Consider the following 27763-nt stretch of genomic DNA (forward strand, 5'->3'; position numbering starts at 1 on the left):
GCAGCTTGTTCATACAAATACTATCTTGGAGTACACATTTATGAATTTCATGATCAAGCCAAATATAAGTTCCACAGAATGGAAAGAGACACGTGCTCACTCCCCCTGTCGGAGAAACTAGAGGAACATCAGGTTATTCAATTAAAGTTTTCAGCAAAATTATAAAACTATAGAATATTCAGACACTCCAATTGACAGACCACGTGTTCAGAAAGTGTTGCAAATAAAAGATGGCTAGCATGATACAGATACAATGTTGCAATGTCAGTGTTCCTGCACCCCCAGTAGGCTAGTAGTTACAATGTTGCACTGCCGAATGTAACAACTATCACGTGTTTGACTTTGCTCTTCAAAATTTCCAACACTATACGGTGAATTTATCATGTACAATACGAGTCAAGATTACTTAAAATTATCACCAATTATTTGTCTCCACGCATGCTCCGTGGTTATAGACTACCAATGTATCAGCTCAACAATTTTGATATTACAATGTTACTAAACTTAATTGGTGCAATACCATCGTGAAAAATAAAAGAAGGACATTTTTTAACTCGAACAACAATGATTTCAGGATGATAAAAATGTCTTTACATGAAAAATATCCACTTTCATTTGAACAATATGTTATAGCCTACTCTCGCAAACAGCTTTGGCCACACCTAGATCCTGTCCTATTTTCACAAAAAAAGAGAAACCTTTTCTTCTTGAGCATTTGTTTGTGTGCCGGTGAGTTCCCGGCTGTGTAACTTGATAGGGGGCTCTGAGAGGGAATAAGGGAATGTGTTACTGCAATGGAGCAGAATGCAATACAGGTAAAGCCGACACTCACTTTATATTATTTTGAAATAAATCGTGATTTTCCTATGCGCACGCATGCCACTTTTACCTGTTGATATCGAAAATAAACCGACTGTGTGTCGGTCTCATTTTGATATCAGTTTGCCCGTTTTCAAATCTGTAATTTTGTTTAGAATGTCGAATTGATTGTTATCCTATCAAGCTAAAAAAGACTTTCGCAATTACAACTTTGCTGGATGAGTCACAACTTTCCAAGGGAGAAAATAGCTCGCTATGATATTTTGAAAGCCCCAAATTCCGCTGACATGATTATAGGATTTTATTGGTCAGGGTTTGCAATTTAATTCAACTTCAATATGTCTATATTTTCTTCTTGTTAATGATTGATTTCTTTGTGTGTCGTGTCGACTACTTACGTTCTCCCTCTCTACCCCCACCCCCACATTTCCACATTAAAGACAATTTTATCTGACGATTCCGCAATATTAAGAAACTTTTATGCTTGTTTTTCAACCAAATCGATGGTATTGTAACTTTAAAATCAAGTTTGGAGTAAGTCGAAAATTAATATTTTACATTTGCAGTGACGTGATATTAAAGATTAAAATATAATCTAAGGAACAAGGTGGAGCAATTTATTTAGCGAACAAATGGGCAACATATGGGTATAAAAAAATCCCTGACATTATGTATCGTGTTTATTTGGTATAGCTCAAAATGGAATGTTAATATTGTGAGGAAATCGCTGTACTTTGTACTTGAAATTGCGAGGATTATCTTGATTGTATAATACCAGGCCCACCAAAAACTTCTGTCGAATTGTAAGACTTCAGTAACAGTAGGCCTATATTGGTTTAATATTTAATATCAGAAATGTTGAACATATATAGGCTATACTGCATTCATAATGATATTTAAGTTGTAGCGTATACAGTAATCATAGGTTTCTCAAAGTTATGGTGGATATGATATGTTCCTCCTGTTCCAACTATCTAATGTCTAATGATATAGACCTACTTTTCCACTTCGTATAATGTTGTAATATTGTGTAGACAATGTTTTGTATAATAGGATATCCAAGGTCACATTGTTATTTTGCAGAAAGAACACATTTTCTATTCGTTTCTCTATTTCTGGAACAGCAGTGCAGGCTATATCAAATGCCTTCATGAGCATTAACGTATCCTTTCAGTAGGTTCGTTTTTTTCCCCTTCAAAATCCTTCTCAAAATTGAAAATCCAGTTTTATGTGGTTTAAGGATTTACTGTAAAATCAGCCTTGCCTCGTTTTCACCACTAGTTGACCAAGTGATCAACGTGTGCACGCACAGCTCTGTTCCTGCTACATTGGAAGGGGGTTAGGGGACGGGGTTGCCGACAATGGGCGGGTACGAGGGGTGCGAATTTTTGAATATTCCGCATTTAGGCAGCTAGGATATACCCTATAATAGAACTACAGGGGTGTTAATTGATTTATTATATATTTTTAGATTAAGCCATCAGAGTTTAAGGTCTATATGAATTAAAATAGCCTGTTACAACACATTTCTTCATAGTTTTGATTCATCACAAAACAAGTGTTTTATGTTGGATATCCATTGTATCCTTTTATTTTTAAAACCCTTTCACGGCCTAGAAAATATGCATACAGTCACATCATACTATATGTGAATAAGGATTGCCTACTAAATATATTAATATTTTGGAATGGGTACTGGTGCATGGTGGCGCTAGAGTGGAAAGCAGAGCTGGCTCTGTATTTGGCCTAATTCAGATGATTGAAAGTCATTGTAATTTAGTGAAAATGGCTGTCCTTTGTGGACACTAGCAGCGAGGTTACTCTCATATAGAGAGCCATAGATTGAGCAGAACAACATATGTATGAACTAATGTTGATAAATGGGGAGGAATGCAGGCCTTTGCCAGGAACATTTGGTGGAATCTGAAAGTTTATGCTCATGGCCCAAATGGATAATTGGTATCATGTGAATGAGTGTTTCTGTATGCGAGTTGTTTGACATTCAAATTGTACACATGGAAGGGATGACATCTGTATTTGTTTGAGTTTTAAACTTCCCGTGTCTAGATTACGGACATTTGTGATGGGCTCAAAAGTTAGTTGTACTATTAGCTTTTTTAAATTATTATTTTTAACATTTATTTAACTTGGCAAGTCAGTTAAGAACAAATTCTTATTTACAATGATGGCCTAATTGTACTGGGTGATAACTCACGAAACTATAACAAAATAAGACCATGATTTCTGGGATTTTTCACTAAGTGTAATCCATATAAGGGTCCTTTGGATGAAGGATTATTGACATATATTTTACATTTGTATCTTCGAGCATAATTGAAAAATTATTAATTGAAGTTGGAATATTTGTGACATTTTGGCCTTACCAAGGCCTCTAAGAGTGTATTAAACATAATACACACGACGGGCATTTCAAAGTTCCAGAGTGGGATTTCAGATACTTTTAGAGTTAGGATCCAATTTGTAAGCACTACCAAACAGAGTGAATGTGAAACTATATTCAAAATGGTCGCCCTCTGCTGGTGATTTGCAGGATGCACAATGATACAAGTATGATGGCTGTGATTGGTTACATTGCCTGTTCGACAATATAATAAAAAAAATAGCCAAATCATACTTTTTATTGTTTCAGTATTGATGTTTATATTCCTGAATTAATGTAAGAAAATAGTTTTTTAAAATCAAAATACTACTCGTATTACTGAGCAAGCGGTAAAGCTAGAGGAAACATTAGAGGCTTAAAGACAAAATGTCCCAAATGTTTAAACTTCAATTAATTATTCCTCAATTATGCTTTAAAATTCAAATGTCAACAATCCTTCTTCCAAATGACCCTTCTATTGATTACATTTTGTGAACATACTAAAAATCATGGTCTTGTTTTGTGAGGAATCACCCTATTATTCAAATGGTATATTATTTTCTGTTTAAAGGAAGTTGATTTATATAGCAGTTGTCAGGAGCTTAGTACTTAAAATATTCTTAACAATTTGAATAAGATGTGGAGCTTTTCAAGTCCTTGTCACATGATTATTGTTCCCAGTATAATTGCGTAATAAATTACGAGTACACATGGTTTTGTTGTTTGTTAAACAAATCTTTAACAGAGTTGTATTCATACCATATTACAATTTAGCTTAAATGGACTTCATGAAAATCAAATGGGGAACAAGACTACATTTACATTATGGATCGAGGTTGATTCAGATCACATGCCCTGTCATTGAACAGGTGGGAATGGTTGAAATACTCTGGCCTCTCTCTCTCGCTCACACAGTGGTTAGGTGCTCCCTCCTGCCTGCGTGGCTCATTTGCCTTCTATAAGTCAGTGAGCTGTGGGGCCGGGTCCGCTGCTCAGGTCTGGAAACTGGGGGAGTTCTACTATGTCCGCTGTGGCCCTGAGGAACCTGTGGGCATTGCTGAGGTATGAATTCTAATAGCCCTGTTAGTTTGCACATGATACTTGCCATACCAGGGGTGTATTCAGGGTGGTGACTGTGTAGAACGTTGCATATGGATACTCAATATCTGTTCTTCCCTAAGGATTTCTACCTGATTTTGAACGTTCTGTAACATTGCACTCTCATGAACAGGCCCCAGAGTTTTGGGATTAATTCCTTCTTGTGCCACTGTACTGATTACGTATTTATTGTAAGTTGCTCTGGATAAAAGCATCTTCTATGTATTTCTTATTTCAGGTGATGTTACTGTGGGAGGACCAGGCCCAGTGCCATCTGCTGGCCAGCTCCAGACTCTACTTCCTCCCTGAGGATACTCCCAAAGGCAGAACCAGAGAGCATGGAGAGGTGGGTGGGGGGCAGGGTACCACCGAGCTTGATCGTTTTTCATAATGTAGAAGTGTTCAAAACTGAACTATAAAAATGTTTAAACTATGTACATTTTAAAGTCTACATTACTGTAAACACTGAGTGTGGTTGTCATACTCTCTGTTTCACCAAGAATCACACAAAATTACTGGCCATATGTCATTGCTAGACTAGCATGTCATATACAGCATAACTCATGAAAGGATATACTGTACTGTGCATTTCTTCCATAGTCAAATTTTGGCTTGGGTTGATGCAATAATGAATTGTGTGTGCCTGGCTTTTAGCCTACTTGTTTAACCACAAGTGTTTCACAATCTCAATTTACAAATGGTTGCCGCATAACTAACTATTAACAAGAATCATTAGATTGATGTGTCACTTTTCCCCTTATTTGTGAAATGTTTTTAATTAACTTGCACAATTCATGTATAATTAAATGCATTCTTACTAAAGTATGTTCTTCATACCTAAAGTTTTAAAAGTGCGTAAGTATGGCAAAGAGTAGTTCTATGAGATGTTATACTTGTATTTTTTTATTTATTCCATTCCAAATTTGTTTTGTTGCTGGGATCATGAATCCCAGGTTTTCCAAAGTCTCTTATTTCACTATAGTCATATGTTAATCATAGTGAAACATCTTTAGAGGGGAGTCATGGTAAAAAATACCTGTTCCAGTTTGTTGTTCATGTAGTCACCTACAGTTGGAGGTGGAATGTGAAAAATGTGTGAGATAGGCCAGCTTGCTTCTATCAGTGGTATAGTTGTGTAGGGTTGTCAGTGCCTGAGGCAGAAGTGCCGTGGATCATTGTCACTGGTGTCAAACGGTTCTGGGAGGCGTAGGAGAGCTCTGATGGCTCCTCATGTGCCACAGGCCATTGGTACTCTGCCTGGGGGAACTTAATCTGGTCCTATGTGGTGAAAAACTGTAAACCAACCACATTCTCTGTGTCCCCTAAAGAAATGGGGTAGGGTTAGTAATTTAGTAAAGTCTAAGGGGATTTCTTCACAGCAATGTGTTTTTGCATGGGATGTATTTCCTTGATTCTTAAAAAAAAAGATCTTGGTGGCCCTTTCTTTGAGGAGGGTATGCACAAATAAAGTAGTAAGGCTTCAATGGGGATCTAAGGGTGTGTGTGTGTCCCTCAGGATGAGGTGTTGGCTGTCTCTAAGAAGATAGTGGTGCGTGTGGAGGATCTGGTGAGGTGGACCTGTCCGGAACCTCAAGGTTGGAAAGGAGGCAGCCAGAAGTCCAGCAGGACCAACGGTCATCACAAACCCACCCCTATCATTACCAACGGAGCCCCAACACCACTCAAAGAGAAGGCTGAGAGTGAGCGTCTAGGGGTCAAGGTGCTCAGCTACCCCCAGTACTGCCGCTTCCGTGCCCTGCAGAGGCGCATCCAGGACGAGGTAGGGTTGGGGCTCCAGAACCCCCATCTGCTGGCCCTGGGAGGGATCAGGGTGGCCCAACACAACACACAAGTCCTCTACTGCCGGGATACCTTCAACCACCCCACCCTGGACAGCAACACCAGTGTCTGGACCCAGCTGGGTGAGCAGCAGGCTGGGGGAACTTGATCTCTCTATTAATGTAAATGTGGCCATTGGCTGAAGTGATTATATTTTTTAACCCTAATTAGGCAATGGAATCTAAAATGTGTGGACAATACATTGAAATGAATTAATGCAACCTTAAACTATTATATTAACTCATTTACTGTATGTTGTGGTCATCTTGTAGGGAACACAGAATGTGCTGCAATTATGGGATCCTAAAACAATGTTATTTTGTACTTAGTTCAATGTTTTTTGAAAGGCAAATTATTATCTTGTTATTTTGAATTAGGATTAAATGTATATCTCTCATTCCAAGGATGCACCTCTCTTAGCTTGAAGGGGCGACCCCGCAAGAGGGGCAGGCCAGAAGGCCAGAAAGCTGTGGAGCCACCAGCCCTCAACCAATCAGAGTCCTGGATAGAGAGAATGAAGGTACACTTTGTTTTGTTCTAATAACTGTTGATATGGCTACATAACTTCATACATAACTTACTTTCAGATGTCTTATTATTCACCTCATATTCACTTAGAAATGACTTAGTAATTACCTTTTAGGTTTCTTTGTCATGAAATGCATCACAACACACTATTTATGCCAAGTAGTTACTATTCTTAGATGTAAAAATTCCACATTTCCTATTAGACACCAACTGGAATGGGGCTGTACAGCATTACTAGATCTAGTATTGTTATAACATTATGTATCCTGTAGGAGAATGTGATGGGCAGTGTGGAGATGCACTGTGAGGAGGGTTGTCTCCCCCACTCTGATGAGCAGCTGTTCCTGGATCAACTCTACTGCTACATGGAGCGCTGCGGCTCACCCATCAGCAAGGTGCCCAACCTCGGCTTCAAGAAGAGTGAGTCGCTCACTGATGACTTCATCAACCACCATTAATACTCTTACCAAAGGTTTTGAATACAAAGGGTCCTTCACTGTACTTTTTGATTTGATCTGTTTGATTTGATGAGTTTTCCCTACGGAACTAAATAAAATGTTCCCACCATGCGGTTCTGTCTTTGAACAAGCTGTTTATCTGTCAGCGTTGTAAACCAGACCGTCAAGGCCACAGCTCCTAGGACCTATGATATGCTTTAACACTCTTGTCTGTCTCCGTGTCTACAGTTGACCTGTTTGTCATGTACTCTGTAGTCAAACGGCTGGGTGGCCATGAGAGGGTGAGTAGTGAAGGCCATCGTTCTGTATCATCCACATATCTTGTACAATAGTGGTACGATTGCAAAATCTAAGCAAATTAGTTTGAAATGTTTATGGAAATAATTAACAGTCTAAAAACTACTTTTAAACCATTTACAATCTCTCTCCTGTAGGTGACGTCCCAGCGTCTGTGGAAGAAAGTGTATAATGAACTAGGAGGATGCCCGGGCAGCACCAGCGCAGCCACCTGCACCCGGAGGCACTATGAGAGGTGAGGCAGGAACACTGCTTGTGCCCAGACCAGTTTACATTGTGCCCCACCTAAAGCATGCCTCCTCTCTCTTTTGACAAAAGGAAACCATGTTTATAACCACAGTGCACAATATAACCCAGGCTTCAGCTGTGAGAAACGCTGATTCAGGGGTCTGATACGATTTAATAAACAAATTCAATATATACTATTTCTCTAGAATGATAGGCTAATGCAGGGGTCTCCAACTTTTTCTAGCATGAGAGCTACTTTCAAAAAATTAAACGTTGCAAGCTATTATTTTTTTCCCTAGCTTTCAAATGGGCACATTCTTCTATTCTCCCCTGCAACTCTTCCCCGGGTCCTTAGTGTACAAGAGGAAGTAGTGCACCTCAATATACCTGGTAAAATAATGGTTAATAAACAACTCTATAAAATATGTAATTTCTTTCCCAAGTTCTGTTTTATGTTTTCCCAAATCACGTTTTCTCAGTTGTATTTTTCCTGGTTTAGATTTGTCAAAATTACAATTGTTCATAGAGAAACAACAAAATTGGATGCCAATGCTTAAATCACATCAGAAGAGACATTTTTTTTTTTAGGTATGGAAGAAAACAAACACATTGAGTTTTGAGTGTAATTCCCCTTTAATTTCTGATCTGGCCCTTTAATTGCACATCTAGTGAATGAAGAATGTGGCGTCTAATCTGCCTGTCCAGTGATGGTTCTGTACTGCTGCTGCTGATTTCATGCCAAAGTTTGCAAATAAGATACAAATGATACACTTACTCATAATATACAGTGCATTCGGATATTAATTAGACCCTTTGACTTTTTCCACATTTTGTTGTGTTACAGCCTTATTCTAAAATGCATAATTAAAAAAAAATCTAATTTGATAAAATATCACATTTATGTAAGTATTCAGACCCTTTACTCAGTACTTTGTTGAAACACTTTTGGCAGCAATTACAGCCTCAACTTCTTGGGTATGACGCTACAAGCTTGGCACACCTGTATTTGGGGAGTTTCTCCCGTTCTTCTCTGCAGATCCTCTCAAGTTCAGTCAGGTTGGATGGGGAGTGTCGCTGCACAGCTATTTTCAGGTCTCCAGAGATGTTCGATCGGGTTCAAGTCCGGGCTCTGGCTGGGCCACTCAAGGACATTCAGAGACTTGTCCCGGAGCCACTCCTGCATTGTCTTGGCTGTGTGCTTAGGGTTGTTGTCCTGTTGGGAGGTGAACCTTCGCCCCAGTCTGAGGTCCTGAGCGCTCTGGAGCAGGTTTTCATCAAGGATCTCTCTGTACTTTGCTCCGTTCATCTTTCCCTCTGCCCTGCCTAGTCACCCAGTCACTGCCGCTGAAAAACACCCCACAGCTTGATGCTGCCACCATGCTTCACTGTAGGGATGGTGCCAGGTTTCCTAAAAGATGTGACGCTTGGCATTCAGGCCAAGAGTTCAATCTTGGTTTCATCAGACCAGAGAATCTTGTTTCTCATGGTCTGAGTCCTTGAGGTGCCTTTTGGCAAACTCCAAGCGGGCTGTCATGTGCCTTTTACTGAGGAGTGGCTTCCGTCTGGCCACTCTACCATAAAGGCCTGATTGGTGGAGTGTTGCAGAGATGTTTGTCCTTCTGGGGAGATGGGAGAACCTTCCAGAGGAGCTCTGTCAGCGTGACCGTCGGGTCCTTGGTCACCTCCCTGACCAAGGCCCTTATCCCCCGATTGCTCAGTTTGTCCGGGCGGCCAGCTCTAGGAAGTCTTGGTGGTTCCAAACTTCTTCCATTTAAGAATGATGGAGGCCACTGCGTTCTTGGGGACTTTCAATGCTGCAGAAATATTTTGGTACCCTTCACCAGATCTGTGCCTCGACACAATCCTGTCTCGGAGCTCTACGGACAATTGCTTTGACCTCATGTCTTGGTTTTTGCTCTGACATGCACTGTCAACTGGGGGACCTTATATAGACAGGTGTGTGGCCATGATTTGGAAAGGCAATCAATGTAATCATCTCAATGATGATCGATGGCAACAGGATGCACCTGAGTTCAATTTCGAGTCTCATAGCGAAGGGTGTGAATACTTATGTAAATTAGGTATTTAAGTTAGATTTTTTTTTTTTACATTTGTTAAAATTTCTACGAACCTGTTTTTGCTTTGTCATTATGGGGTATTGTGTGTAGATTGAGGGAAAAAATGTATTCATTCAATTTTTAGAATAAGGCTGTAACGTAACAAAATGTGGGAAAAGTCAAGGGGTCTGAATACTTTCCGAAGGCACTGTACATCTGCCAGGTAAGCCTACTTTGCAGTTAACATTTAATTGAAGGTTTTAGGGAAAATATTCTGTCAACCCACAAGATGGTTATCACATCAACTGGCTACACACGGAGTGATAGACAAACGCGCTCACCACATAGACGGGGGCAATATTGTTGGAAATTAATTAGCAGATATTGTGTTTAGGTTTGGCTGTTTTAAGCCAATAGTGGCTAACTAGGGGTGGGATAATGTAAATGTTGCGTTGATAGCAGCTGGGAGCTTGCAGGGGGGTGTCACCAGTCCCATACTTGCGAGATTTGTTTATGATTGTTTGCTGTGGAACACGTGAAAATTGCTTTTACTTTCAGAATTGTTTGGCTAGTTACTCATTGGTGGGCTGACCTATTAGAGACCCCTAGGCTAATGGGATGTACAGTACCTGGTTGAAATCCACGGCATTTTAGGCTTTTCGGCATTCGTGTTTCCTTACAAAATGTGTTTTTCATTTTGGAACTTTTGGTTTTGTGTGTGTGTGTGTCCCTCAGGCTGATGCTTCCCTATGAGGAGCACATAAATGGAAGAGGAGCAGAACTCAAACTCCCAGCATCCACTGGGCCTATCCGGGGCAGGGGGAGGAGACCGCTGGTGAAGAAGACTGCAACACCCACCCCTCCAGTAAGTGTTTGCTCATCTCTCACTCCACATACAGTTCATTGTTGACTTGCTCAGTTCATGTCAGTCGTTTGATACATAATATGCTGTCATCTCTAGTTGTCTTGGCTTGACCTGAATCTGATGTAAATTAATGTATTCTGTTACATTATAGAGACTAACATGAGAATCATTCAGAATGTGTAACTGAATCCATCCTCATGGCATCTCTCTCTCTCACTAGACTATTTCTCCAGACGGTGTGGTGGTAGTGAAGAGGGGCAGGGGCAGACCTCCAGGCAAAAAGAACCAGGCCAAACTTCTAGCCTCCAAGGCCAGTCCAGTGGTCCTGTCTCCCCCAGCCAAACCCAGCCTGGACCTGGGGTCCAAACCCCTGCAGGACCCCTCTCTCCAGTCCCTGTCTGTGTTCCAGGGGCTAAACCTGGCCAACATGCCACTAACCCCAGAACTGTCCCCCATGTCTGCCCCCTTCCTCCCCCTCCTGCCCAAAATGGAGAGGGAGGTAAAGGTGGCGAACGGGGATACTCTAGCACCATCACCCACTCTGTCTCCTTCAAATCTCCTGTCTGATCTCCCCAGGCTCCACACAGGGTGCTCCCTAGGAGGGTTCAGGCCCTCTAAAGGCCTCTGTCCCCTGGATCTCTTTAGGAGCCGACTGGGCCTCAATAGCTTGGACAGCCCTGGTCTAAACACCCAGTACCCTGCCTCCCACCAGCCCTCCAGCTTCCACCTCCACGCCAAGGCAGGGAGCTCAGACACCCCCCTTCCCAATGGGGACCAGCCCCATCTGCAGTCTCACCACCAGTCCCACCACCAGTGTTTGGGGTGTGGGCTTGATGAGGCAGCCCAGGGGGGGGGCAGCAGCAGTACCAGCACCAGGGAGGGCCGTAGCAGCAGGCCTCCCCTGCCCCCTCTCCGGGTCCTACCCCTGGATCTGGACTGCAGCCTGCAGGTGCGCCAGCTGATGCATACACGGCTGGGCTTAGCCCAGCTTCACTCCTTCACCAAGCGGCTGTCGGAGGTCTTAGCCCAGGACCTGAGTGGCAAGCCCTGTCTACCCATCACCCCTCCCCCAGAGCAGGCCCTACCGCTCAACCTCAGCAAGCGCTCCACCACCAGAAGATCTGATACTGGCTCCAGGATGGCTGCAGGGGATCAGGAAAATGGTGACACCACACTCCCCTTAGCTAAAAGGCATAGAATGGAGTCGTGCGAGGAGGCTGAGGACCTGAGTTCACCCAGCAGGGCCAGGGCTTTCCTCCTGGAGCTGCCTTGTCACACCACCAGCCCAGACACCAATTCTCCACTTCCCCAGCTCTGCCTCACCGAGTCTGGGGAGGGTTTTGGAGACACCCCTCTGGAGAACCAGGGCAGGACGTCTGACTCTGAGCCAGTAATCCAGGTGAAGGTGGAAGAGGACTGGAGGGAGAGCAGCTTTGTGGAGGTGGAGCCTGTGAAAGACTGCTCTGTAAGAACAGAACAGGAGAGGGTGGAGACAGAGCGAGAAAATATAAAGATGTGGGAGAATGGGAAAGAAGAGAAGATGGAGGTAGAAACTGTTAAAATGGAGGATGGCATACAACAGCAATCGGAGGAGGGAGAAAAGGCAGTAGTGGAGGGGAGTAAACTGGAGAGGGTAGAAGAGGGTAAAACCATAAATATGGAGGATGCTATATCAGAGAGGGGACTGAGGACTCCTTAACCCACTCTACAAGTGGCTCTGGGGGCCAACAGGAGGATGAGGAGATGTAATGTTGAGGCTTCTGTCAAAGGGCTGCCCAGTTCTGTCCTGCCTCCAACCCAGGCCCAGCCAAGGTGCCTGAACAACTGCACACAACCCCAACAGCCTCATGATTAACACCGACAATCACTCCTCCACTCTACCTTATGGGAGGTAACTCTCAAACATACAATCAAAGACTAAAATCCTGTGAACTCAGTTACGACACACACACCTTTGAAAACACTGCCATTTGCCTTGACACTATTCAATTATCTAATTCTGTACATTGTATGATACTATGCATAATACAACTTTCCGGCTTCATCTAACTTGAATTATGTAGCTATATTAAAGCTTAACTTGTATTCTACGTTCGTAGAAAATACTATAGATTTTTATTTTCTTCTTACTGTTAAATTAAGTATATTACAAAACAATCAGTAGGTCAGAGGTTTTTATAACAATCCACTCCCTTCCTGGGCCAAGTTTTCCAAAAGCATCTTAAGGATAAGTTCATCATTAGAACCATAGGATCAAGGATTCAAAAAGATGTGCCTTAAATCTCTTGTGCTCTGATTTGTAGTCATTCACAGAGTCACACAAATAGCAACATACAGGAAAACATCTGTTTGTTTTCCAGTAGTGCCCTTCAGTCTTGCATTTTCTTCCTGTTTGTTTCCAACGACGGCAGGATTTGCACTCCTACTGTACTGGTTTCCTTCCTTTTATGCGGAAGTCACTTACAATATTTATTAATATTTTCCTCTCTGATGCCAGTTTTAATGTATTTTAATGTCTGTCTAGTTTCAAAAAAATTATTCTGACACCACTGGCCTGGTTAACGTTAGATTTAGTCGTTGTTGCCTTATTCCGAGTCAATTGACACCAGTAATTCTGTCAAACAGATATCTGAAATGCCATATTTTGTTTACGGTAAACTGGGGTGTGCCCAGACCAGATGTACAGTAGCAGGGGGATTTTATTGACTATCAGCACCATAGGTGTTACTGTATGATTACTATAAAGAGAGTAAAGGTTCTCGGCTGTAGAATTTTACAAAAAATATAACTTTTCTAAAACCTACAAAAACGTTTTCCTGTTATCCTTATTAAATCTTTGGTTAAACGATTACAGCTGGTTGTGGCTCAACCTGTTTTATATTGAGCGTTTATCCTCATTGCAGCCTGCTCTATTTCTTTGTGTTTAAAAATGTCAGCATATCATTGAGGTGAACGGTCCACATGCCGGCCATTGGGTGAGATGGCAAAATGTAGTAGTTGAGCTACACATCATTTTGGTGTGACAAGTTCCTCATGGAGTTGAATAGGTATTTAATGCTTTTACTTAAATAGTTTGTGTAGCTTTTTGATGTTATTATTTTAATTATATAGAGTTTAAGATCAAATGTTTACATTCAATTATGCATGTAGAACAAAATCGACTTAATATAATTTTTTTGCATCTTAAGTACTTTGAATACTGTCTGACTGGTACTTTATTAGTTGGTTCACAGTATACCAACTTCTGGAATGGTTAAAATGGGACTTTAAATTCAACTTTAAAATATGGATGGTCACAATTCATAGAAAAGAAAATTGCAGCATATGGAATTGATTTGCAGTTGACTCCGATCGACTGGCTTTTCTTTTCCCCCTTTGTTTTATTTCTTGAACACCTGCTACAGAGTTAATGTCATGTAGTTGTCTTTATTTAAATCTGTGTATCAGTTGAGCTCATCTTGTTCATGGAAGAAATCTGTCTCAAGTGTTCATTTCTGTGTATTAGAGTACGGCCAGTGCCGTGCCACATCTTGACTCCTGTACTCAATTTGATTTATATGGTTGTTTCAACCATTTGTTTTAACACTGTCTAATTATTATTATTATTTTTTACCTCCTTTTCTCCCCAATTTTTGTGGTATCCAATTGTTAGTAATTACTATCTTGTCTCATCACTACAACTCTCGTACGGGCTCGGGAGAGACGAAGGTCGAGAGCCATGCGTCCTCCGAAACACAACCCAACCAAGCCGCACTGCTTCTTAACACAGCGCACATCCAACCCGGAAGCCAGCCGCACCAATGTGTCGGAGGAAACGCCGTACACCTAGCGACCTGGTCAGCGTGCACTGCGCCCGGCCCGCCACAGGAGTCGCTAGTGCGCGATGAGACAAGGATATCCCTACCGGCCAAACCCTCCCTAACCCGGACGACACTAGGCCAATTGTGCGTCGCCCCATGGACCTCCCGGTCGGGGCCGGCTGCGACAGAGCCTGGGCTCGATCCCACCCGGGAGGCCTTAACACTGTATGTTAAAGATGTTTTTCAGATTTTTGCATGAGTTTAAAGACTGAGTATACAAAATATTAAGAACACCTCTTTCCATGACATACTGACTAGGTGAATCCAGGTGACAGTTATGATCCGTTATTGTTAAATCCACTTCAATCAGTGTAGATGAAGGGGAGGAGACAGGTTAAAGAATGAATTATTATTTTTTAACCCTTGAGACATGGATTGTGTATATGTGGTGACTGGGAAAGACAAAAGATTTAAGTGCCTTTGAACAGGGTATGGTAGTAGGTGCCAGGCACACCGTTTTGTGTCGAACTGCAACGCTGCTGGGTTTTTCACACCCAACAGTTCCCCGTGTGTATCAAGAATGGTCCACCACTCAAAGGACGTCTAGCCAACTGGATATGGGAAGCATTGCCGTCAACATGGGCCAGCATCCCTGTGGAACGCTTTCGACACCTTGTACAGTCCATGCCCCGATGAATTGAGGCTGTTTGGAGAGCAAAAGGCCAACTCAATATTAGGGAAGGTGTTCCTAATGTTTGGTATACTCAGTGTAAATCTTCAAGGAGGTGTTTTGCCAGACAGTGACTAATCCTGGACTATAAAAGCTATTTCAATGGAGATTCTCCATTGAGCTTGCTTTTTAGTCCAGGAATATGGTTAATCTGTGTCTTGGAAATTCCCCCTTTATTGTAGGAAAAGGTCTCTTCCTGCGTGCGTCTCTTTCTGTAATGCAAGAAGTATAGAGACTGACAGTTTCCTAAATTGACCACTAGATGGAGAACACAGGCCAGCACTGTCCTATGCGAGGCCTGACTGCGTTCTACAGTCCTGGAGGGGAGGAAGGATATTCTCCACTACAGAAGTAACTGTTGAGTTTGCTACAATGCAAAAATTATCAGTGCAGATATATTAAATAATTGAACAGCCAGAGATCTGGATTCACAAAGAATAGATAGGTGTTTCAGTAGGCCTTGCTCTTGGGTATGTGTCAAAATTGCTATAATTTGAGTGTTTTGGTAACCTCAAGGCATAGTGGGGGGGTGAGCAATTATTTAAAAAAAATATCAAATTTACTTTCAGTAGCCCTAGTATTGCTTTAGTGCAGGGGTGGGCAACTCCAGTCCTCAAGGGCCTGATTGGTGTCACACTTATTCTCCATCCCTAGCAAACACAGCTGATTTAATCAAATTGCATTCTAAACTGAAGCTCATGATTAGGTGACTATTGGAGTCAGGTGTGTTACCTCGGGCTGGGGCAAAACTGTTACACCAATCAGGGCCTCGAGAACTAGAATTGCCTACCCCTGCTTTAGTGTATTCTTTATTCTTCACGCCTTATGAATTAATTGAATGTCCCACAAGCACACAAATACTTGCATACTTTTCCATATCAGATACACCCTGCATTCCTGTTGATGGAAGCGGCTCCTGTATTCAATGCCACAGCCAAGCTGGACACTTTATGTAAACAGTCACAGCAAAAAGGAAATGAACACATTCCAGAAGCCACCAGATCATTGCTTTGTTGTTCTTGGCACCACACAGTAGAGAGTTAACTGGGGTTCAGGTATGGGCAGAGATGTGTTATTGTCCGTTTAGCCATGTCATGGACAAGGGACACTTTTTGTATTGCTTTCTATAACGGGGATTGCTGGCCTGCATTTTTGGAGCTGTTTTAGTCGAATACTGAAATTCCTGTCATTCAGCTACTATCTGTGGTCCGATTTTGTTTTCTAACTTAGAACGCTCTCTATGAGTCCAGGCTTCACTGGTCTGGTATGTGGATTGTATTTTTCCTGCACAGCAAGAAGTTAACCTTTTGGGAGTTATAAATGTTAGTTCTGTAACGCTGGCCTCCTTGTCTCAGACAGACTCTGACGGCACGTATTTTCTCCACACTTGACTAAGGTTGTGTTGACTAAAGTAACACTAAACGCTTCTTTAAGTGTACAAAGCCGTAGTGTGAGATTTATGTGTTAAACTCTTACACCTTGAACAAGATTACGATCCTTCACTCTAAAAATAGTAATTCAAATAAACTTACAACTGAACTTATATTTTTCCATATCTTGGGCCACTACTTTGATGTTAGTTTTTGTTCGTTATAGGAAAGGATGTCCACAAGGGAAAATTGTCTTAGACACACATTATGTGGAAAATAAAGCACAGAAGAAGGGATGTCTGACCAAATGAAGTGTCTTGTTTTTTCTCCTGGTGGTTATTTAGTGTGTTTTTTCAGCACATCAACCATCTGTCTGTTCTCCATGGCGGCAGAGTGAGGGAGAGCGTTCAGGGGGGCCTGTGTCTGAGCAAGACTTATAAGGACACCCCGCGATTGTTTTCCTCTTGGACGTGAGGGTGAGTCAGGGATAGAAAATTGTTGTTTGTGCGTGCCTGCCTACAGTATGTGGCAGTTGTGGCAGACTGTTCCAAGGATATGGTCCTCATCCCTTATAGTCGGAGGACTTGGCTAAAGCACAAAGTTCTGGGACCAGGGTAATCAGAGTGTGTGTAGAGTGGAGATGTGAGTTGAAACTTTAGCCTTTTGTCTTTGTCCACCTGCCGTCTCTCCCCTTCACCCTCCAGACTTCCTCAAATAGAACCAGATCAATAAATCAATACCACTCTGTTATAAAGTCAGAACAAGCTGCTTATTGTCCTCAATCTAACTATGTTTCTCCAGCCCAGTTTGAAAGTACTCTGAATGTGAAATCATGTTACTTTGATCAAATACGAGAAAGTAATTCTAATGCTGTGGTATTTATTTCGGACAGATTAAATGAACTAGTTTGTGATGTGTAATCCAGTTTGAGCTTGATGCAAAAGCTGCTGTTTTCTCCTCCCTTCAGCCCTGACAGAGTAATTTGGCCATTCAAAGACTCCATTAGAAATGAGAGCTTGGTGTCAGAGCCCTGTATGGAGCTGCTGGCTCAATCCCCTGCTGCTCCATTTAAGACAGGGTGTGAGCTTTGGGCACTGAGGCCAACGCACACACACCACGATCCCACCCAAACACACACCCCATGTATGCATATTGCTGCTGGAGAATCCTGAACGTTGGATCCCAGCCCAGTCTCTGCCGGACAGATGTCTTCCCTGAGGACAATAACCAGTGAAAATAATTGGTACCTTAGCCGTCTGCAGGAGACACTGAGGACCAAATGGATGAGAATTAATTAATGTTAACCCACTTAACAGGCAGGGGAGGGTGGCCGCTCGGGGCCAAACACAGATCCTCATATGATGAGACAGCAAGGAAAGAGGGGTGTGAGCATGTGTCGTATGAGGGTCATTGATGTGGAGATGGGGCTATCGTTGGATAAAGAGGATAAGAGAACATAAACTCAGCAAAAAAAGAAATGTCCTCTCACTGTCAACTGCGATTATTTTCAGCAAACTTAACGTGTAAATATTTGTATCAACATAAGATTCAACAACTATGACATAACCTGAACAAGTTCCACAGACATGTGACTAACAGAAATGGAAAAATGTGTCCCTGAATAAAGGGGGGGTCAAAATCCAAAGTAACAGTCAGTATCTGTTGTGGCCACCAGCTGCATTAAGTACTGCAGTGCATCTCCTCATGGACATGCGTCAGATTTGCCAGTTCTTGCTGTGAGATGTTACCCCACTCTTCCACCAAGGCACCTGCAAGTTCCCGGACATTTCTGGTGGGAATGGCCCTAGCCCTCACCCTCCGATCCAACAGGTCCCAGACGTGCTCAATGGGATTGAGATCCGGGCTCTTTGCTGGCTATGGCAGAACACTGACATTCCTGTCTTGTAGTAAATCACGCACAGAACGAGCAGTATGACTGATGGCATTGTCATGATGGAGGGGGGTGTTACGCATAGCGGAACAGGTGAACCCAAGAGCAGACTCAGACGAGGAGACTGGGATGAGGTAACCAAGGTATTTATTGAAACACAGGGGGAAGATGGAGTGCAGGCCAGGGGAAGCTCGGGCGGATTGCAGGAAGCCAGGTGCGGAGGCTGAGGCTGAGGCTGGAGCGAGAGGTGTTGGGACAGGGTAAGCAGGTCCGGCGGGGAATCCAAGGGAGCAGTAGAGTTGGGGATCCAGGACAGAGTAACAGGACTGAAAAGACGTGGGACTGGAGACAGGGACCAGAGTCAGAACGGGCAGAACTGTAGCGGAGAGGAAAACAGTGTCAGGCAAGGAAAAACAGGATCTAAACAGGAACAAACGGCTAGAAACGTAGACTGACTGAGCAGAGATTACGATCTGGCAGCATGGAAGTGGCAGGGCTGAGTATTTTAGAGGTCTTGATTATGGAACAGGTTGCAGCTGGTGGGGATCCGCCCACACAATCACACACAGAGAGAGCGAGAGAGAGGTGGCGGCAGGTCAAGGAGACACAGGATGAGCAATATAGGGCGTGGCAGGTGCAGATGTAACAGGGCGGTGGGAGGGTAAATGATTGACAGTCATCTCTATTTCTGAGTGGCATGCTGTGATCTGTGTCAGGCTGATGAAGGATTATTGCTCTTCCCCCGCTCCTGAAAATAATATGAAACCTTGAACGTATGTATACAAGAGACATACTATTACCATATTATTAACAGTTTATTCCATACTGTGATGTAAAGTGCTACCGCTATGTCCATTGACAATACCTGTTCGTTCCTCTCATGGATGCTAGACATGTCCTGTCCCGTGTTGTGTTCTGAGTGACAGTTCCCTGGCCCTTTGGTGGTAGGGCTGGCAGTAGTATGTGGACGTTGAGCCAATGAGGCCTGGGAGCCAGAGTCATTTCTAGCTTTTTGGGAGCCCTAAGCCCTCCTATGGCAAAACATTGTTGTAGCCTCCCTCTTAGCAGCGGAGAGAAAAATGTGCTGCAATTCTACATATTTTGCCATAGGGCGTAGAGAAAATGTTGCAGATTAAAAGCAAATTTTTTGCCATTCTACAAATTTTTCCAATTGACAGAGAGAACAATTTGCTGTTTTAAAACAAATTTAATGCGATTCTACTCATTTTGCCATGGGGCGGAGAGAAAATGTTGCAGTTTTAAAGCTAATTTCCTACAATTCAACAAAATATATGGGCCCAGCTAACACATTTGGTTCCTTGGAAGTTGTGGGAACGTATGTTTTTGGTTTCACATTGGTTGTAGGAATAAAGTATCTGAATGTTTTTTTAAATGTTCTCAACACAGAAATGACACATGGAAATTAATTTCCTTAGGTAGTAATTATGCAAACACATGTTTTTTTATTGTGACACAGCATCAGTGAGATGGAAACCTACAATCTTCTGTTCTCTATCCATAGAATTAGACCTCTGCACCACTAGGATGGAGCTAGCATGCCATGTTTTTTATGCATACACAGCTGTTCATTTTAGTCTATTCAAACAGACCCCATTTCAAATTAAAACCCCTACAGGATCGGTGGGTCTCCCGCGGGACAGTTGAGTTAAAGTAGGCTAATGCGATTAGCATGAGGTTGTAAGTAACAAGAACATTTCCCAGGACATAGACATATCTGATATTGTCAGAAAGCTTAAATTCTGCACTGTCCAATTTACAGTAGCTATTACAGTGAAAGAATACCATGCTATTGTTTGAGGAGAGTGCACAGTTATGAACTTAAATATATTAATAAACAAATTAGGCACAGAAATGAAATGGTTCATTGGATCAGTCTAAAACTTTGCACAAACACTGCTGCCATCTAGTGGCCAAAGTCTATATTATGGCTGGGCTGGAATAGTACATTATGGCCTTTCTCTTGCATTTCAAAGATGATGGTACAAAAAATTACAAAAAAACACAAGGTTTTTTCTTTGTATTATCTTTTACCAGATCTAATGTGTTATATTCTCCTACATTTATTTCACATTTCCACAAACTTCAAAGTGTTTCCTTTTAAATGGTATCAAGAATATGCATATCCTTTCTTCAGGTCCTGAGCTACAGGCAGTTAGATTTGGGTGTGTCATTTTAGGCTAAAATTGAACAAAGGGGCTACTCCTTACAAGCACTCATTAAGATCAGGCGTAGTCAATTGGCGTGCGCGGCCAACACACCTGAACACACTTAACAAGATAGATAATTTTGAATTAAAGTTTTGTTAATGCTGAGTGCTGAGCGATTCGTGCTTTCTGAGGTCGGTTCGATAAAAAAAAAAAAAAACACGGTTTTCGGGTTTGTATTATTTTTTTAAACATGAAATGGATTCGGAAATAATTACATTCAATTGATTTGAGCTTTTTTAATGGAAATTCCAAAGCCAAAAATAGTGAACATTGAATTGCCAAAACATTGAAAATATTCCCTTGTCTCTGTCAGTTCCACATTGGGTAGACATCAATAGAAAAATACTTACTTTTTATTTGAGGACTTTATCATTTTTCATTCCTTAAAGTCATCATCTCTTCTCTGCTCAGGCAGTAGCAGTCAGCCAGCCAGACCATCTAACATGATCTATATCTGCTCCCCATACTGTACAGTCTTTAGTCTTCCTATTTAGCTAGCCTCCCTAAGTATGCTGCAGAGCTGTCTGACTCAATCATTTTACTAGTTCTTCAAAGTAGATAAGGTATACTTTCATGAACTAGCTCTATCCCCCTGCTCTCCTCCTTGTGTTTTGATGTTCCTCTCTCATGCAGTCTCTGTGTATCTAACCTAAAATAGCAGGCGTAAATGGCAGTCGGCTGCAATGTCGAACTAGCCCATGGACACACTTTGGCTGCGTTTACTCAGGCAGACCAATTTTGATATTTTTTTTAATTAATTGGTCTTTTGACCAATCAGATCAGCTCTGAAAAATATCTGATGTGAAAAGATCTGATTTGATTGGTCAAAAGACCAATTAGTGGAAGAAAGATCAGAATTGGGCTGCCTGTGTAAAAGCAGCCAAAGTGTGTCCATGGGTTTGTTCGACAGTGCAGGCGACTGCCAACTGACTGATCTACAAATCACCTTCCATCATAAATAACTGCTCATTATTATTTGTAGATCAGTCAGTCAGTAACAATTTACCCATGATATACAGTATTACGGTTTTGATCCTCTTGAACACGGCCCATCTCTGTCTGAGCCGGAAAGAACAGGTGCAATGGATTATGGTCATTGTAGTTAATTACCCATTTTCTGCTCTGAACTAGGATGAATATTTGCTTAATGAAAACTACAACTCCCTTCATCCCAGTGTCCACATAGTTCTTGACTTGATTTCTCTCATTAATTATTTGATTTCTCTCTAGAGAAACTGCCGTTGGGCTCACACAAAGAAAACGAACTGAATGGAATTCAAGTAATTGAATCTGTACCGGTACCCCCTCTATATAGCCTTGTTATTGTTATATACATGTCTTGTGTTACTTTTTGATTTATGAGATTTAAAAAAAAATCTTCAGTTTATTTAGTAAACATTTTATCAACTCTATTTCTTGAACTGCATTGTTGGTTAGTAAGACTTTCACAGTAAGGTCTACACTTGTTGTATTCGGCGCATGTGACAAATACATTTTGATTTGAACCAACATTGGTCAATTAGTTGTTCAATAACCAGAAAAACTACATTACGGGAAATCGCTCAGTACTACTTAATGATCTTGGAACAATTTGAGAATGTGTTTGGACCCCAGGAAGAGTAGCTGCTGCCCCCCATGCCAGATAGCATATAAACAAATCATAAGCCATTGGAAACAAAAACTGAATTACCAGATATTATAGCTGTAAAACTGCAACATTTCCTCTCAGCCTCATGGCAAAATGTGTAGGAAATTAGCTTTCAAAATTCAAAATTCTTTCAGCTTTATTGCAAAATCTGTAGAATAGCATGAGATTAAATAAAACTGCTGGAAGCAAAGCACTGAGACTGCCCCTTAGGGTCCGTCCAACACTGACTGGGTAGGAGTTGCTCGTAGGCACAGATCTAGGATCAGCTTACTCTCCCCAAACTGTAACCTTAACCATTAGGAGCAAAAACACAAAAGATCAGTGTCTAAGGATAACACCATCCTACTCAATCTGACACACTGGCCTGCTTTGGACTGCACTCAATAATAGACTGTCGATCAAGACTGTGCTCTAGGGTCTATATCCCAATTACCAGTAGACAAAACTGTTCTCTCTCTGCCAAATCTGCATACAGTACAGTATAGACTCTCCTAGTCCTCAGGGTTTGGGTTGCTCACTCAGAGAGCTCCAGGGGCACGATGACGCAATAACACACTGACACATTTCTCATCCCAGACACACACTCCAGACTGGGTCGGATGTGGTACTATCAGAGCATGATTGCGCCGGTTATTTGCAAGTAAAACGTTCCCACTCAGAGGAAAGTTTCAGCTAGCTACAGCCTGGAGGCTTGGGGGGCTTTGGGGTGAGTCTCTTTTCCACAGTTCAGCCCAGACAGCAAACCCATCTCTGGGGAACCAGCCAGTACCAGACAAAGTATAAAACAATAACAGCAATTAAATATTGGGCTGTTTTTATCAGAGAGCAAGTTATGAAGAGGATTAATGAGAATGTAGTTTGTCAAAGTGTAAAAAATATGACTTTGGTCCAGCATTATGTTCCAACCCCAGATTATTGTGTGTGTAATAATCGAAGCCCCCTCTCTACTGTTAGTTAGATCCCATTCCTATAGGCTATATTGTTCAGAAATAAATGATTTGGCTTGTCATTTCCCTGGTCTTTGTCAGGTCAGGCCAGGTCAGATCACGGTATAGTGCTGACTTCTGACGGTGTAGGCTAGTGATCACTCTGAGGCGCTAGGACCCAGCAGTGTTTTTTAGAGACCGGTGAAAATTCGCACTAGGACCACGCGGCTAGCGAGGCAATAGCGCTGCTTTGTCTTTGTTCCTCCACTCAGAATCTCTCCCCGTCTCTCTCTATCCTTTCCTCTACTTCCATTACAGTATTACACCGGTCTGGATGATTGCAGAGACAGCAACATGGCTGTGAATCTCAGCAAGAACAGACTGGCCCTTCTAACAGCCTACCAGGATGTTATCAACGAGACCTCGTCCACCGACTGGTAAGTCAATTGAACATCCCTTCTCTATCACGGCTCATTGGCTTTAAGTGTTTTTATTGCGGGGTTTAATAGTTGAGCGGCGGGGTAAAGGTTACTATGTAAGGATTCATGGTGCATGTTGATACATTTTCAAGTGGAAAGGTTGCAATATAACGGGTCCATTCCAAAGCTGTCAGATTAATCGGTTCAGGCCATGGGAAATGTATTTTATATAATTAAATCCCTCCAAGTGCTGAAATGTGTAACTGTTCAGAGCATACCAATTGACACCGGTCCCTGCTCCTAGTTCAGAAAATCAGCAGGCAATGTACTCAATTAGCAAATATTGAGAAGGAAGGAAGGAGGGGGGATTCATTGTTTGTTATGGACTAGTTTTTACTTTGGACCACTGTCTTTTTGACTGTCCCAGCCACTTTGCGTTGTGGGGAGCCTCTGAAAAGGTTACATGTTGAGAACATCTCAGTTCTTTCCCCTTTTGCAAAAGCATACCGTTCTCTCTATTTGTACATCTCAATTTGCACATAGCATATGTAGCGTTCTTGCATCTCAACGAGCGAGTGTAGAGACGAGAGGAGCAAGGCGATAAGTGTCAATCTATCAACGCTCAATGTGACCGGCCCTGCTTCCTCTCATTATACGCGATGTAACTGCTCGTTTGTCCCTGTTAGGAGGGAAATGTTTGTAAATCGGATGGAGTATGAACTCAGCCTACTGAGTGAGCGAAGGTCCCGTGTGTTTTATCCACACATTCCATCCGGCCTTGTGTCAATGCGGAGGCGTTTGTCTTCCCTTTGTGTGGAAATGGATACACAGTGGTAAGTGGAATATCTTTAGACTTACAAAACCAGCTGGACTTACTTGGCTATGGCAGCAAGAGTGAGACATTCTGAAAGGCTGCACCCAGTGAAGTCCATTGATGATTATATCATCTCTCTCTTTTGAAGAGGGTAGGCTATAATATGAGTAGGCATTGGGCTCAACTCTAAGCTAAACTGCTTACGTTATCACATTTTCCAACTAGGAAGATAACGGCTGTCTTTCTAGGAAAGACATACAAAAACAATTTTCAGAGCATGTGTCTTTTTTCTATTGACTTATACAGAGTGAACTGATTGAATCATCGACAACATATCTGCTTTGTATCTCTTCATGTATAAACGATGCCTGACCTAATGTGTATCTGGTTGAAAGAAACAAATCAATACTAAATCAGTCTGTAGCCAGTGGCGTAGCCCAGTCTTCACGCAAGCCCTCAACCCTCCCCCCTGTTTTTTGCCATGGGCCAGATAAAAAATGTAGAGTTTTTAGTGCTCAGGGATTGTTAAAACATTTACATTTACATTTAAGTCATTTAGCAGACGCTCTTATCCAGAGCGACTTACAAATTGGTGCATTCACCTTATGATATCCAGTGGAACAACCACTTTACAATAGTGCATCTAACTCTTTTAAGGGGGGGGGGGGGTTAGAAGGATTACTTTATCCTATCCTAGGTATTCCTTAAAGAGGTGGGGTTTCAGGTGTCTCCGGAAGGTGGTGATTGACTCCGCTGACCTGGCGTCGTGAGGGAGTTTGTTCCACCATTGGGGTGCCAGAGCAGCGAACAGTTTTGACTGGGCTGAGCGGGAACTGTACTTCCTCAGAGGTAGGGAGGCGAGCAGGCCAGAGGTGGATGAACGCAGTGCCCTTGTTTGGGTGTAGGGCCTGATCAGAGCCTGAAGGTACGGAGGTGCCGTTCCCCTCACAGCTCCGTAGGCAAGCACCATGGTCTTGTAGCGGATGCGAGCTTCAACTGGAAGCCAGTGGAGAGAGCGGAGGAGCGGGGTGACGTGAGAGAACTTGGGAAAGTTGAATACCAGACGGGCTGCGGCGTTCTGGATGAGTTGTAGGGGTTTAATGGCACAGGCAGGGAGCCCAGCCAACAGCGAGTTGCAGTAATCCAGACGGGAGATGACAAGTGCCTGGATTAGGACCTGCGCCGCTTCCTGCGTGAGGCAGGGTCGTACTCTGCGAATGTTGTAGAGCATGAACCTACAGGAACGGGTCACCGCCTTGATGTTAGTTGAGAACGACAGGGTGTTGTCCAGGATCACGCCAAGGTTCTTAGCACTCTGGGAGGAGGACACAATGGAGTTGTCAACCGTGATGGCGAGATCATGGAACGGGCAGTCCTTCCCCGGGAGGAAGAGCAGCTCCGTCTTGCCGAGGTTCAGCTTGAGGTGGTGATCCGTCATCCACACTGATATGTCTGCCAGACATGCAGAGATGCGATTCACCACCTGGTTATCAGAGGGGGGAAAGGAGAAGATTAATTGTGTGTCGTCTGCATAGCAATGATAGGAGAGACCATGTGAGGATATGACAGAGCCAAGTGACTTGGTGTATAGCGAGAATAGGAGAGGGCCTAGAACAGAGCCCTGGGGGACACCAGTGGTGAGAGCACGTGGTGCGGAGACAGATTCTCGCCACGCCACCTGGTAGGAGCGACCTGTCAGGTAGGACGCAATCCAAGCGTGGGCCGCGCCGGAGATGCCCAGCTCGGAGAGGGTGGAGAGGAGGATCTGATGGTTCACAGTATCAAAGGCAGCCGATAGGTCTAGAAGGATGAGAGCAGAGGAGAGAGAGTTAGCTTTAGCAGTGCGGAGCGCCTCCGTGACACAGAGAAGAGCAGTCTCAGTTGAATGACTAGTCTTGAAACCTGACTGATTTGGATCAAGAAGGTCATTCTGAGAGAGATAGCAGGAGAGCTGGCCAAGGACGGCACGTTCAAGAGTTTTGGAGAGAAAAGAAAGAAGGGATACTGGTCTGTAGTTGTTGACATCGGAGGGATCGAGTGTAGGTTTTTTCAGAAGGGGTGCAACTCTCGCTCTCTTGAAGACGGAAGGGACGTAGCCAGCGGTCAAGGATGAGTTGATGAGCGAGGTGAGGTAAGGGAGAAGGTCTCCGGAAATGGTCTGGAGAAGAGAGGAGGGGATAGGGTCAAGCGGGCAGGTTGTTGGGCGGCCGGCCGTCACAAGACGCGAGATTTCATCTGGAGAGAGAGGGGAGAAAGAGGTCAAAGCACAGGGTAGGGCAGTGTGAGCAGAACCAGCGGTGTCGTTTGACTTAGCAAACGAGGATCGGATGTCGTCGACCTTCTTTTCAAAATGGTAAAAGAAGGGACTATCTCAAATATTTGTCTTAATATTAACAAAATTTGAAATATACTGTATATTTTGATGGATGATGATTTGGTCTATCACACCATGTAAAGGAACATCCTAATTTGTAGTTATTTTTCATAAAATGCACATGACTGGATTTATGTCAACTCTGTGAGACACCATAACAGGTATTCTATTTGTACAATTATTGTCCAACAAGTGTTTAAAGGTCTTGATTGGTTAATTCTAACATTAGATTAATCAAATATGTAATACAAATCTCAATTTATTTTTGTTTTGTAGCACTATATAATGCTCCAGGGCTAATTTCGTTAGCATTTTGGCATGTTTTTCTAGATTTAGAACCAAAAACATTTAACTCAAACGTTATCCCTTCAATTGTTTAAGCATCTATTGCAGAACAGTGATTACACTATTTTTTTTCAGAACTTAAGGGGGGCTACCATCAGTGACAGTTGACAAGCCACTGACTGACTTGACAATTAAGATACTCAAAACAGACAAAAATAAAAGTTTAATACAAATATTTGTATAATAAGGAAAATTATTATTTTGGAAATCCTCAATAAAAACAACCATTCTATCAGATCTTTCAGCATGTTTTTTTACGAAGTTTGCTAAATAAATGTTTTCTTCATTCAAGTGGTATACACACTAGCCATTAGAATTTTTCTTCAGTTGCTTCATGACACTATTACCTCATTTAAATGTAACATTTTAACCAAAATTCATATCATGCAAATGGAGTTTACACTTTATGATTGTGACCATGGTGACTCCAATATTGTTTAAATCTATCAAAATTATCGAACTTTACAGACCATGAGTGCTCTTGTTGCACTACATGTAATGAGGACATGAATAAGGGGTCCTTATGGTGTAGCTGACTGCTCATTCCGGATTCATTTAGGATTTTTAACATTTGATAAGAGTAAACCAAAATAAATGGAAAACATTTTTCAGTTAAAGCTGCAATATGTCACTTTTTGAGCGACCTGAC

General features: G+C 42.5%; 2 protein-coding genes across 9 annotated transcripts in view; both read left to right on the forward strand.

The window, feature by feature from the left end:
* The first annotated feature begins 676 nt into the window (after positions 1–676).
* Positions 677–13420, forward strand: LOC139531943 (uncharacterized). Its single transcript, XM_071328966.1, has 10 exons — positions 677–815; positions 4115–4261; positions 4536–4643; positions 5814–6219; positions 6541–6656; positions 6937–7084; positions 7351–7403; positions 7557–7654; positions 10440–10569; positions 10790–13420. The coding sequence occupies exons 1-10, from the start codon at positions 795–797 to the stop codon at positions 12266–12268; spliced, it is 2706 nt and encodes a 901-aa protein (XP_071185067.1). The 5' UTR covers positions 677–794; the 3' UTR covers positions 12269–13420.
* A 9964-nt stretch (positions 13421–23384) lies between these two features.
* Positions 23385–27763, forward strand: part of LOC139531953 (drebrin-like) — a 105939-nt gene continuing 101560 nt past the window's right edge. For 2 of the 8 annotated variants that reach the window (XM_071329004.1, XM_071329034.1), the window contains exon 1: positions 23385–23599. In XM_071329004.1, the coding sequence (XP_071185105.1) occupies positions 23517–23599 (83 nt within the window). In that variant the 5' untranslated portion in view covers positions 23385–23516. Of the gene's footprint in view, positions 23600–24305; positions 24415–27763 lie in introns of those variants that run through there. The other 6 variants (XM_071329014.1, XM_071329043.1, XM_071328994.1 and 3 more) reach the window with 5 other exon arrangements.

This window comes from Salvelinus alpinus, chromosome 1 (assembly GCF_045679555.1).
Source record: "Salvelinus alpinus chromosome 1, SLU_Salpinus.1, whole genome shotgun sequence".
NCBI lineage: Eukaryota > Metazoa > Chordata > Actinopteri > Salmoniformes > Salmonidae > Salvelinus > Salvelinus alpinus.